Source organism: Clupea harengus, unplaced genomic scaffold (genome assembly GCF_900700415.2).
Source record: "Clupea harengus unplaced genomic scaffold, Ch_v2.0.2, whole genome shotgun sequence".
Lineage (NCBI taxonomy): Eukaryota > Metazoa > Chordata > Actinopteri > Clupeiformes > Clupeidae > Clupea > Clupea harengus.
The window spans coordinates 77,624-91,159 of record NW_024879654.1 but is presented as its reverse complement, the minus strand read 5'-3'; the positions used below and the strand labels follow the sequence as shown (position 1 = coordinate 91,159).

General features: G+C 40.8%; 1 protein-coding gene across 1 annotated transcript; it reads right to left on the bottom strand.

Moving 5' to 3' along the window:
* Positions 1 to 1,097: 1,097 nt before the first annotated feature.
* Positions 1,098 to 11,535, bottom strand: LOC122129468 (myosin heavy chain, fast skeletal muscle-like). Its single transcript, XM_042704382.1, has 38 exons — positions 11,320 to 11,535; positions 11,077 to 11,220; positions 10,834 to 10,990; positions 10,701 to 10,728; positions 10,495 to 10,606; positions 10,305 to 10,397; positions 10,152 to 10,215; positions 9,963 to 10,061; positions 9,770 to 9,873; positions 9,513 to 9,651; positions 9,094 to 9,212; positions 8,447 to 8,596; positions 8,178 to 8,348; positions 7,785 to 8,085; positions 7,612 to 7,682; positions 7,423 to 7,510; positions 7,219 to 7,336; positions 7,000 to 7,123; positions 6,750 to 6,886; positions 6,218 to 6,473; positions 5,847 to 6,089; positions 5,573 to 5,749; positions 5,347 to 5,492; positions 5,144 to 5,234; positions 4,664 to 5,053; positions 4,266 to 4,511; positions 3,976 to 4,172; positions 3,692 to 3,875; positions 3,391 to 3,556; positions 3,136 to 3,260; positions 2,713 to 3,021; positions 2,421 to 2,624; positions 2,201 to 2,326; positions 1,946 to 2,116; positions 1,754 to 1,858; positions 1,574 to 1,669; positions 1,338 to 1,469; positions 1,098 to 1,217 (listed from the first exon to the last, which is right to left on the bottom strand). Exons 1-38 carry the CDS (start codon positions 11,521 to 11,523, stop codon positions 1,197 to 1,199), a joined length of 5,808 nt encoding a protein of 1,935 aa, XP_042560316.1. The 5' UTR covers positions 11,524 to 11,535; the 3' UTR covers positions 1,098 to 1,196.
* Between the last annotated feature and the right edge of the window lie 2,001 nt (positions 11,536 to 13,536).

Here is a 13,536-nt window from a genome sequence, read left to right as displayed (position 1 = left end):
GTTGTACCAAACGTGTTAGCACCATGACCAAAACACTCATTGGCTAACATTTATGAAGAAGACCCTTTTTCATATGGACAATATGCCCCTTCATGCAGACTGGAATGGTTTTGCCATACATGGAGGAATTTGCACAGGAGGGAGCTAAGGTTGCTCGGGCAACTGCCCGTTTGCCCTCCTCGACTGAAGTTGCCCCTCCGAAGGAAATATATATTTTTTTTAAACGGTATTACGGCTAAAGAACTTCATCTATGCCTAGGTCAAATAATCGCGGAATAAGCGTCCAGGGTACGGGGGCGTGGCGGCGGCGGTTAGTGAGAGTTTGAGAGGATGCAAAATATGCGTCCAGGGGACGGGGGCGTCCCTGCCCTTCAAAATTCCTGTGCACGTCCCTGCATACATGCATAACCCTTAGCAATCTTGCTCCTACAATTGAAAGTGGCAGTCTTTCAACAATCCATTGCTCTTCCTGCAATACCTGGATCTAAAGACCTGCTTTTAGTATCTGAATTTGTGATGATGAAAAGGTGCCTGTCTTATCTTTTGAAGACAGAACTGCATAATAGTTCCATACAATTAGTTGGTTATTGAAACTGTTGATGACATTATCAAATCCAAGTTAGCCATGTAGTTTGGAGAGAACCCAATGAGATGGCAGAGCCAAACAAAAACATAGCTAAGAGATGGTAAAATATCAGAACTGCACATTTTAAATGAAATTTGTTGAAATCCCTCATATGTGAACCCTGTGCTTGACATGCAGTTTAGGATGAAGCCCTTCTAGTTCATTATGCAAAATATGATCTCAAGGTTGGACGTTAGCAGACCTTCCCTGATGTGGAGACTGTTTACCAGTAAAGAGTTGCATGCATTGTCTGCTGCAGTGTTATAATTCTGATGTAGTTCAACAGCTAATGTAGTCTCATAGAAGTACCAAGGACGGTGAGATGACTTGTGAATGTGGAATCTAATAGGTAAGATAGAAGCGGCTTCCTATAGAAAAAACTACAGTCCAGTTATAAAGTCATAGAAAAATCAGCCCCCTGACTAAAGTCTATGAATGAACTTATGAAAAAAGAAAAACATTCAGACTCATATTCAGATATGTAATTATTTATTAGGTAGTATGCATTGTTGAAATAATCACATTAACCAGGATATTTTATCCAGATGAAAGTGACATGGATTCAGAGGTTTTACTCTTCAGCCTCCTTGCCCTTTAAAAGAGAACAAAGAAAATGAATTAACTAGATGACAAATAAAAATCAATGACACTTACATTTTCAAAGTTTATTGGTGAAATAATTGTAATGTTTGTTCAGAAAACATTATCTTACCTTTCCGGCATCGCGGCTCTTGACCTTGAGCTTGTTGACCTGGGACTCAGCAATGTCAGCACGCTCCTCAGCCTCCTCCAGCTCATGCTGAACCTTCCTGCACTTGGACAGGTGAGTATTGGCCTGTTCCTCCTGTTGTATATGAAATTGAGTGCAATTAATACAGAAAAACAAAACAAGAGTTAATGTGAAGTAGCAGATATTTTCCTGTATAGCAAAGGCAGAAAAATACTCACAGCTTCCTCAGCCTGCCTCTTGTAGGCCTTGACCTTCATTTGCAGCTTGTCAACCAGATCCTGCAGTCTGGTGACATTCTTCTTGTCCTCCTCAGTCTAAAGAGAAACAAGTTTGTCAAGAACTGTCCTCCTCTTTTAGATTTTGCATGCAGCTCTAGAGAAAGAGTAGAGCTTTCTTACCTGGTAGGTGAGCTCCTTCACCCTCCTCTCGTATTTGCGGACTCCCTTGACAGCATCAACACCACGTCTCTGTTCACCCTCAACCTCACCTTCCAGTTCACGAACCTTAGCATGAAAAATATTTCCATTTCAGATACTGTTTTGTTATGATGAGTTAAACATATTCATTCAGAGTCATATTTTGTTACCTACCCTGGACTCCAGTTTCTGGAGCTGTTTCTTGCCACCCTTCATGGCCAGATTCTCAGCCTCATCCAGGCGGTGCTGCAGATCCTTGACAGTGACTTCCAGGTTTTTCTTCATCCTCTCCAGATGAGAACTGGTGTCCTGCTCCTTCTTCAGCTCCTCTGCCATCATGGCGGCCTATATGAGGGAATAGTGTATTTTTAAATAATAGAAGTAAAAGTGCTTTTAAATATAATGCTCCGTTTCAGAAAAAAAACTTACATCAGTGATGGCTTTCTTGGCCTTGTCCTCAGCATTTCTTGCCTCCTGGACAATGTCATCAACTTCACCTTGGACCTGAATGAGGTCAGCCTCAAGCTTCTTCTTGGTGTTCAGCAGACTTGTGTTCTAGTGTGGAGAAATAAACATCCTCAGTTATATTTTTAATGCTGGAACTGTTTGTTTAATGTATCGTTTTAAACAACCTTTTTTTATTCTCTACCTGGGAGTGCAGGAGGCCAACACGCTCACTGGCATCTACCAGCTCCTGCTCAGCCACTTTGCGGCCTCTCTCTGTCTGCTCCAGGGCAGCTCTCAGCTCCTCAATCTCAGCCACCATAAGGCCGTTCCTGCGCTCCACCATGGCAGCCTGCTCCTTCATATCTTCCTGTCCTCTGACAGCATCATCAAGGTGCAGTTGAGCATCCTGGTTGACAGAGAAATGTGTGGTGTTTGCTATACTTCATTGGTGTGAGCACTGTAATATCAAAACACTGAATATTTATACTACTGACCTTGAGCTGACCCTGGACGGTCCTCAGACTTTTCTGGGACTCAGCAGCCTGGCGGTTGGCGTGGCTCAGCTGAATCTCCATCTCATTAAGGTCTCCCTCCATCTTCTTCTTAATTCTCATGGCATCATTCCTGCTCCTGACCTCAGAGTCCAGGGTGCTCTGCATGGAGTCAGTCACCCTCTGGCTATTCCTCTTAATCTGCTCCATCTCCTCATCCTTCTCTGCAAGCTTCCGGTCAACCTCACCCTTGACCTGGTTCAGCTCAAGCTGGACACGGAGAATCTTGGACTCCTCATGCTCAAGAGTTCCCTATTTTTAAATAAAGTGTAAAACATAGAATTTTAAGATATGACCAATTGCTTAATTTATTAAGATGTCCTATTGAATCTCTCCATTCCATCCTGTTGGATTTTGTATTTGTACCTCAGCCTCTTCCAGGGCAGTCTGGATCTCAGACTTCTCAGTCTCAACAGTCTTCTTGGTCTTCTCCAGCTCATGAATGCTCTTTCCAGTCTCACCAAGCTGCTCCGTCAGGTCAGAGATCTCCTCTGCAACAAGACATTTAAAACCCTTAACACAAAGTCAGTATCTACCAATGTACTATTGATTTGTATTCCAGGATAAAACATTTCGTTTTTAGCTTCGATTTGGAAGTATTTTAAGGCCATCTTGACTTACGTTGGAGATTCTTGTTCTCCCTCTTAAGAGTCTCCAGTTGGTCAAGAGCCTCCTCATAGGAGTTCTTCATCTTGAACAGCTCAGTGCTGAGAGAGCGAGCCTCTTTCTGGGCACCCTCCAGCTCTGCCTGACCCTCCTCATATTTCTGCTTCCATTCTGCCAAGACCTTTGAAAAACAATTTGTGTCTTGGGTTAATTTCACATATGAGACACTGCTGCCAAAAATCCATACATCCATATTATGTAATATGTGTGCTAGTTTGTCCTACAATATCACACAAATTCCAGATAGAGGTATAACCTTGTCAAAGTTTCTCTGCTTCTTGTCAAGGTTGGCAGCCAGACCATTGGCTCTCTCCACATCAACCATGAGGTCCTCAACCTCACCCTGGAGTCTCTGCTTGGTTTTATCCAGAGAAGCACACTTGGAGTTGATGGCCTCAATTTGTTCCTCAGCCTCCTGTAGACGCTGGGCAAGCTTTTTCCTGATAATGCAACCGATTTAAGGACGGGGACAGGTTTTAGTAGACAACATAACAACCCACATCCACATTCTATGTATTTCTTTGCCTGTTTGGTACATACTTGGACTCCTCAAGCTCTTCAGTGCGCTGGACGGCATCAGTTTCGTACTTGGTCCTCCACTGAGCAACCTCGCTGTTGGCCTTGGACATGCCACGCTGCAGCTCAGCCTTTGCCTCCTGCTCCTCCTCAAACTGCTCCCTCAAAAGGTCGCAGTCGTGGCGTGCAGACTGAACAGCGTGGGCCAGGGCATTCTTGGCCTGTTTGTGAACAATAAATGGTGTTCATTTAGGGCTTCACAGAATGTGGGTTATGTACTCCAATTTCTTCATGTCATTCACGGGTATCAGTACCTTGACTTCCTCCTCATTTAGCCTCTTCAGCTCCTCAATTTGCTGAGTGAAAGCCTGTTTGCTTCTACTCAGCTGAGACACAAGAGCATCTTTCTCCTCAACCTGGCGGCCGAGTTCACCATTTTCAGTCGTAAGTCTTGCTCTCTGAGAACTGAGGTCGTTGACCTGGCGCGCACCCTCATCACTCTTGGCCTTGATTTCACTAAATTGGTCCTCAAGGGTACGGCACATCTTCTCAAGATTTCCCTGTTTGTGAAAGTAAAATTAATAAGCAACACAAAAGTCAGAAATGTTTATGGCAATTATTACAATTTGACTTGACAACATATCATTGTTTGCAGTATGATATTGTTTGTAGTTAGAGTCAGCTAGAGCATTAAGGTTTACATGTCACAAACCTTAGCTTTAGCGACTCCCTCCATGTTGCTGGAAAGATCATCAATCTCCATCTTGTATTCACTCTTCTCCTTCTCAAGCTTCTGCTTGACACGCTGGAGGTTGTCGATCTGCTCTCCCAGCTCGGCCACGCTATCAGCCTGCTTCTTACGGAGAGCTGCAGCAGTGGCTTCATGCTGCAGAGTGGACTCTTCAAGGTCACGACGCAGCTTCTGGAACTCAGCCTCACGCTTCTTGTTCATCTCAATTTGAGCAGCAGTGGCACCACCAGCCTCCTCAAGCCTCTCACTGATCTCCTCAAGTTCCCTGGAGAGATCAGCTCTCTGCTTCTCCACCTTAGCACGAGCTGCACGCTCAGCCTCAATCTCTTCTTCCAATTCTTCAATGCGGGCCTATTGGTTGTTAAAAAGAAATAAGTGATACTAAGAAAGAACAGGCAGATGATAGTAAACACTATTCGGTACTGAAGATGTGAAACAAACCTGAAGCTCCTTGATCTTTTTCTGGAGTTGAGCACCCAATGATTGTTCATCCTCAATCTTGCTAAGGAGCTGGCTTGTTTCAAAGTCCTTCCTGTATAATTGTAAATTAAAATAGTTGTTAACGGCTGCTTATACCAAAAAAGGACTAAAAAAGGAGTACATGTTTGCATGAATCATTAGTTACTAATAGAATTCTACATTACTTCTTCAGCTTCTCATCAGACTGCTGCTTGTCATTCTCCAGATCCATGACACTCTCTTGGGACAGTTTCAGGTCACCCTCAAGCTTTCTCTTGGCTCTCTCAAGGTCCATGCGGAGCTTCTTTTCTTGCTCCAGGGAACCCTCAAGCTGCAGATACAAAGCATAATATAATGAAGTAGCACAATGATATATGTGCATTTCTTTACACAGACAGGCCCTTAACTCACATCATCCACTTGCTGTTCAAGCTTAGTCTTGGCCTTGGTCAGAGTGTTGACTTTGTCTTCCTCTGCCTGGAGATCATCAAGAGTCTGCTGATGGGCCTCTTGGAGGGCTTTCTTCTCTTTTGTCAGCTTAGCAATGGACTCATCCTGAGAGGCCATCTCCTCTGTCAGGTTCTTGACCTACACATAGAATGTTTTATATCAATATCCAGTAATCCTCACGAAGACTTCTTGAAAATAAAACATTATTCTTTTTTTTTTTTTAAAGAATATAAACCTTGTTCTCAGTGGCATGTTTCTCCTTCTCCACTTTGGCCAAGGTTAGCTCCAGATCATCAATGTCCTTCTTGAGCTCAGAGCACTCATCCTCCAGTTTCCTCTTCTTGGCAGTCAGCTCAGCATTGATTTCCTCTTCATCCTCCAGTCTCTCGGTTGTCTCCTTGAGTTTGGCCTCAAGCTGGATCTTACTCTTGATCAGACCCTCACACCTCTCCTCAGCATCGTTGATAGTCTCATTGCTCTACAGTAAATACAAGATGAAAGGATGAAATCTGATTAGTATTGAAAACATAATTCTCAGACAGGTTAGTGATTTGAATATTGCAATGGTGTGAAGAATTGTTACCCGTTGTACAGTTATACACTTACAGATGACATTTGCAGATGCAGGTCATTCCTCTCTTGCACAATAGACACCATCTTCTCCTCAAGGTCCTTCTTCCTGGCATCAACCTTTGCAAACACGTCTTTGAGTTTTGCATGTTCCTCCTTCAGGGCAACCAGCTCCTTCTCAGTTTCAGCACTCTGAAGCAGAGGCTTGATCTTGTAGTACACCTTCATCCATGGCCAGTGCTTCACATTAATGAATGAGCGGACATTCATCTGGATAGTGAAGATTGCATCTCTGCAAAAGAGGTTGATTTGTTGATTAAACCGTGTTGAAGCTTACTGAATAGATCAGAGGGATTCTGTCAAACGCTGACAGTGATTAGTCCAGTCTTTTATATACATCTATGTTGATGGAAATTATCTCTGTTTTGTACATTTGTACTTTAATTTATAAGAGATTGGCAATTCATTCAACACAACCTATTGTGTTACAATTAATAAACCTGCAATGCTATGTTTTATGGCAGATCATTTTGTTGAGCTTGATTCCACCAAATACATCACACATTACCTCCTTTCCATCATCGCGACAAACTCCCTCCTCATCAGGTATGCACGGCACAGAGCCTGAGTCATTGTGACCAGGGAAACCAGTTTCTCATCTCGCATCTCCTCAAGGGTACCAAGCAGACCAGCTTTGAAGAACACCTAAAAGAGAAGAACAAAAAATTATGAGGTGTGTTATTGAAAGCAGAAATGGACACTGTATGTAATTCAATATTTATCCATAATAACAGATATAAGATAGAAACATTCTCCACCTTAGTGTGTCCAAACTTGTACTCATCGTGATCAACATCGATGGATCCCAAGAGCTTCTCAGCAGCCTTCTTGTTATCAATGAACTGACCCTCAGGAATAACACTGGCATTCAGTACTTTGTATCTGTTGTCAATAATAAGAAAAACATTATTTTCCCCATACAATACATATATGAAGTGTGTATTATAAGTTATTGTTGTATATTGTTGTATGTTTACCTCTGCTTGAAGTCAGCATACATGATTCTGCTTGGGAAACCCTTTCTACAGATCCTGATACCCTCCAGTACACCATTACACCTGAGCTGATGGATGACCAGGAAGTTCTGCATATAACCTTTGAAAATACACAGATGTACAATTTTCAAGCAAATACAAGGTGTTGAATAATGGACATGTCTTAATTAACTAAAAGCCCTTTACCTGGTTTCTTAATTTCATTTGGAATCAGACAACGCACAAAGTGAGGATGGGTGGCCCTCAGGTTGGTCATCAGTTTACCCAAGTTCTCCTGTTGAGGCAAGAATGTATACAATTTGAATCATACAGTTAATTGTGCTGGGAGAATTATTGATTGATTGATCATTTTCTTCTTGATATTAAAACACATACCCTGAACTGTGAGGACACAGTCTGCATGGAGCCACCCTTCTTCTTACCACCCTTCTTTGCACCACCAACCTCTGTTGACATACAAATAATGAATCGGATAATTGAGTTATATACATAGAATCTAATATAATTACTATTTGTGTATTAGCCTTTTGACTTGAACAGGTTATTACCCTCAACAGGAGGTGGGTACAGGACAGGCAAAAGTTTGACTGATGACTTCTGGTACAGCTGCACAACAGTGTCGTTCAGTGGATCCTTGTTCTTGTCCAACCATCCAGTAACATTGTAGTCCACAGTGCCAGCATAGTGCACCAGGGAGAAGTGAGCCTCAGGCTTGCCTTTGGTAAGCTTGGGCTTCGCAAAGGCTGCGTTCTTTCCAAGATGCTGGGCATACAGCTTGTCCTTGAAAGTGACGTCAGAGGCCTTGGGGACAATGCACTCCTCTTCAAGGATGGCAAAGATACCCATGGGCTGTTGAAAAATAAGATTGCTTAGTTATAAAAGTGGACATCATGAAACTATACAAATCTAACACTGTGCTAGTTGGATTGATTGAAACTGACCCTTTCAATCAGCTCAATGCAGGCAGCCAAGTCCATGCCAAAGTCAATGAACGCCCAAACAATGCCCTCTTTCTTGTACTCCTCTTGCTCCAGGACAAACATGGTGTGGTTGAAGAACTGTTGCAGTTTTTCATTGGTGAAGTTGATACACAGCTGCTCCATGCTGTTGTACTGTGTTGGATACATATTCAAACATTATTTGAGAGTGGCACTCTTAAGTCACTAGAAACAAATAATGTTAGTGAAGAATCTTATCATTTTGTCCTCACATCGAAAATCTCAAATCCAGCAATGTCCAGCACACCAATGTAGAACTGACTTGACTTCTTGGTGTCCAGCATCTGGTTGATACGAATGACCATCCACAAGAACATCCTCTCATAGATAGACTTGGACAAGGCTGACACTGAGTTGTAGACCTAAAACAATATGTAAGAATTACTTCTTACTTACTATGATGAGAAAAGGCAGGGAGTTTTCAAATCCCATTTTCCAGGGCTAGGAAAGTCATGGAATTCAGTCACTGAAAGTTCTGGAAAAGTCAAGAAATAATTATTTTGTTGAATGTAGGTCTAATGAAATGTATTATGTTATTGTACTCTTCCATGGATAATGGTTTTGTTGTGCCTGATGCAGTTGAATTGACATAGCCTGTCTAATAGAAAAGTAATGGAAAAGGTTGTTATTTACTTTTCTTTCCGAGTTTAGGCCCAATCTGTGCTGTAAAGTATATCATTCTGTTTATTTATTAGCTTTTGAAGATTCATGGAGATTTCATTAAAGGTCCTTGAAAAGTTTTGAAATGTTGTCAATGATAACAGGTGTGAACCCTGAGAAAGAAAATACCAGCAGTAAAATTCTTGTCAAACAATGTCAAAATCCTTGTGGTCTTTAGTCAACCTTGTATGTGACATACCTGTGGCACAGTCTGACCCTTGGTGACATACTCAGTTCCGACTTTCACCCTTGGGTAGCACAGAGCCTTCAGCATATCAGCAGAGTTCAGGCCCAGGAGGTAAGCGACTTTGTCAGCATCTTAAAACAACAAAGCGTTTAAGTGAGTTATTTATATCAATATTTTACCCAGGAAAGTCATTCTTAACCTAAATTGAGAGGCCACTAAAAAATATCTAATGAATGACATCGTAGATATATTTACAGGCTTCTGTTTTAGGTAATAAATATAAAATATTAATAACTATAATCAGAGGAAAAGTACAACTTGAAGTTAATATACATGCTGATCTATCTTTTAATGAAATTACTTCAATAAATAAGACTACCTAGTAGTTATCACTAGAACTGACCCAAGTTCAGTAGAGTTTTTAAACCTACCCTCATTGCCATCAGGCTCAGCCTGCTCCTCACGCTGCTTCTGCTTGAATTTCAAATTGCCATGATGGAGCACAGCACCAGTCAGTTTCCAAATGGTGACTTTCTCCTCTGCAGTGAAACCCAGGATGTCAATGGCATCCTGCAATTACATGCATAAATGAAGTTTAAGCACATCATTATTTTTAATCGTTAGTGTTTTTAAGAATGTCATTCTCATTGTATTCATTGTCCAGAAGAAAAGATCATGGATATCTCACATCTGTGGCGTCCAACTCTTCTTTGTCATCAATGCTGGCCACAACGATCTGACCCTGACTGCACATGGGAAAGTCATAGGGGTTGCTTGTGATGAGGCACATTTCTGTAGAGGGGGAAAACAATAATTTGTTGTTGCAAATGAATAATTACATGTAATGTTTTTTGATTGTTGGTTGAAAATAATAACCCTACCAACTATCTCAGGCTTGTGGTTGGTCATCATCTGGAAGAAGATGTGGTAGCCTCTCTCATCAGGAAGCTGGAATGACACTCTAGACTTTTCCAGCAGGTCTATTTAGGTGGGGAAGAATATATTTTAACTTGAAAAAATTAAGCCAGCATAATGTAAATGTTTGATATACACAGGATAATTATACTTACAAGTCTCAATATCAGCTTTAGCCAGTTTTCCAGTTGTGGCAAAGTGAATTCTGATGAATTTTCCCTGTTTTAGACAAAATGATATCCTAAGTAATTTTATCTTATTAATAACCACAGAACTGAGGCCAGAGTTTAAATAGGAAATTAACTTACAAAACGGGAAGAGTTGTCATTCCTCACAGTCTTGGCATTACCATAAGCCTCCAACAGTGGGTTGGCAGCAATAATCTGGTCTTCAAGAGAGCCCTGCAAGTGGAAGAAGCATTCAAGGAATATGTTGTTATGAAGAGAATGTTTGTGTTGCTTTATAATAATTAGCAGATAAATGTGTAAGGGGTCTGACCTGCATCTTTCCAGGTACTGCCTCTGCCTTTTTTCCACTACTGACTGCAATTGTTGCAAAGTATTGGATGACACGTTTGGTGTTCACAGTCTTGCCAGCACCAGATTCTCCGCTAGATTAAACATAAGATATTGAAATTTTTCAGATAAGAATTGTGTGTGCCACAAGGTAACATAAAAGATAATGCAAAGTTTTAAGTTGCTTACGTAATCAGAACAGACTGGTTTTCCTTGTCTGTGGGACAAATGCAATTTTAGATGAATCACTTTTTTTATTTAGTTCATGAACAAATATGTAATTAAATCTTATTATTTAGTGGCTTTTAAATTGAATGCTTACCTTGGAGCATGAACTGATAAGCATTGTCAGAGACAGAGAAAATGTGGGGTGGGGCCTCCATACGCTTCTTGCCTCTGTAGGCCTCCACCACTGCTTGGTCATACACAGGGAGCCACTTGTAGGGGTTCACAGTGGCACAGAAAAGTCCAGAGTAGGTCTAGAATGAAGAAATAAAGGGGATTGGTTTTACAGCTGTTTTATTTTTAACATAGTTTTTCATCTGTGAGAAAGCATAAAGCTTACGTAGATCATCCATGCTGCATAACGCTCTTTGAGGTTATACAGGACAGAGGCTTCATTGAGGTGGGTCATCATGGCCATGTCCTCAATCTTGTCATACTTGGGAGGATTCATGGGGTGGACATCCTCCTCCTTAACGACTCTTTCCTAAAACAAATGGACAATATAGAGAGATATAGTCAAGTAACCTTTCTGTTTAATGGAAATAGTCAATCATTTTCTTAACTAAGAGCCTTGCTAACATACCTCCTTTTTATCAAGAAGTTCAACAGTGACGTTGGCACCATCTCTCTTCAGGATTTTAGCTTTCAGGTACAACTCCTCCTTGTCAGGTACATAACAAGCTGACTTTGCATCAAAGGGCATGGTTTGGGCCTCAAGCCTCTCCTTCTCAGGCTTACGGAGGTAAATGGCAGCCGGGCCATAAGTGGCCATGTCGCTGTCTCCCATGGTTGAGGTTTACTGTTGGAAGAAGAGGCATGAACGTGTCATTTTGTAATAAGAAATATTACAACCACGGACTGTAAGAAACATAATTCATCCTTGCAACATAGCATATCTGAAATAAGTAAAAAAATTAACAACTGGATGTTTGTTTTAGTGTTTTGTAGTGACTGTGTATGAGGCAGTCAAGAGCAAATATTTACAATTCATCTCATGTTGGAAACAGGTAATCATATTAAATCTTGCTATTCAAAATACACCCTACGGGTGTGGGGTATTGTAGTAAATAAATAAAAGTGTGTTGTATTATTTAGGGGATTTAAAATGTTGTCTTTATCTTTCATCATGATGTATGGAGTGCAGTCTTTTCAAAAAATCCAAAGAAGGAAGAAAGACATGAGCAGATCTGAAAGTAGGTGTCAAAAATGTTTAAGCTGAGTGCATTGTCTCTTCTCTTATAGTATTTTTTATATTTGAAGTGATGTCTTCATAGAACCTCACTGAAGCCTGGTCAAAGAGATATAACATTTGAATAAAAGTAGCTACAAAAGCAGAATAGGTGATAACTGTCCAGCCAAAGACTGTGTGTACAGCCCAGAGATTTGGATTTAAGGACCAAATGTGGAAAATATGCATACCTATGCAACCCCATTTGATTGAAAAAGACTGTTTTGACTGAACTGGAAAGGGTATTCAGAACTATAGGCATATGTTTTCTTTGGTAGCCGTTTGGCTTGCTTGCTATTATTTGAAAAAGTAATTTAAGTTACTGAATACTTAGTCGGTTACAAAAGCAGATAAACCTACCTGTTCTTTCCAGTACCAGATGAAATGTCCAGAACTGTCAAATAGTCTAAAATGATGGGAGTAAGAGGTCAGACAATAAATTATATATAAATGCAAATAGTACAAATTGTACAGATTTCACGGCCAAGCCGATCCAGCTCTCCCATGTTTCAGAGAATATCAGAGTTCATCATGCAGCCACCCATGCTGTACAGCTCCTCCCTGATTAATCAAGCAGGTGACAACTTACTGTGCACTGGAACCCCCTAGTCTCTCTGAACTTCTCGGTTCCTCCAGGTCCTTATATTGTGACCATCTGCAAACTAAGCAGGATCCAAATAAGGAAAACTGGAATGGTTTGATATATTTAAACACCACGTCAAGCATGCGATCACACACACACATTGGCTCATACATGTTATTAATTGAGCAGCACCTTTACTTTAATTATTTTAGCTGTTGATTAGGATTTGTGTAATTTTGTTTTTACACATTGATAAACTAACAAGTTTACTTATACATGTTATTAAATGAACAGCACCCATACGTTAATTTTGTGATTTAAATCTAACTTGTGATACTTTTGAGTCTACCTAATCTGGTCCATTTATGTAGGTAGGCCTGCATATTCTTTAATAAAAAAAATAATACCCTTACAACTGTTAATGCACTGTATTATTTTTATACCACACACACATATATGGTCAAGGTCTTTTTTGGCAGGGGCAGAGCTATTCCATTTCAGGGCAATTTTCCAAAATGGCTGGAGGCACTTTGGCGCAAGCAGTAGCCCCCCCATATACAGGCTTGAACTCCACCGGGGACAGGCCCGAATCCAACCCGCTGTCATTTCCCCAAAACTTTCCAAAGTGGTGTACTGACATTTGTGTTATAATTTCCTTCAAATCTTGTTTACTAACGCACATTTTTAGCTTAATAAAAAACACAAGGTATAGGCTCCTACACTGAAAAGATTAAATATTTAAAAAGAAGAAATCAAATACAAAAAACTGAACAAAATCCCTGCCTTCACTTCACTGCCACGGCCTCGTGACACTATTTATACGTCTGACCTTCACCAGGAAAAGCCTTTCAGGCAGTTGGCAGTTTTATTGCTTGCATTTTTATGTGTCAGATATCTGGCGAGCGCTCGCAATTAAAATTAAGTTCTTCAAGTTTCACTGAGTCTTTTCACCTCAGACCAGCCAGAGAGCGACTTGAGCTTTCTTTGGG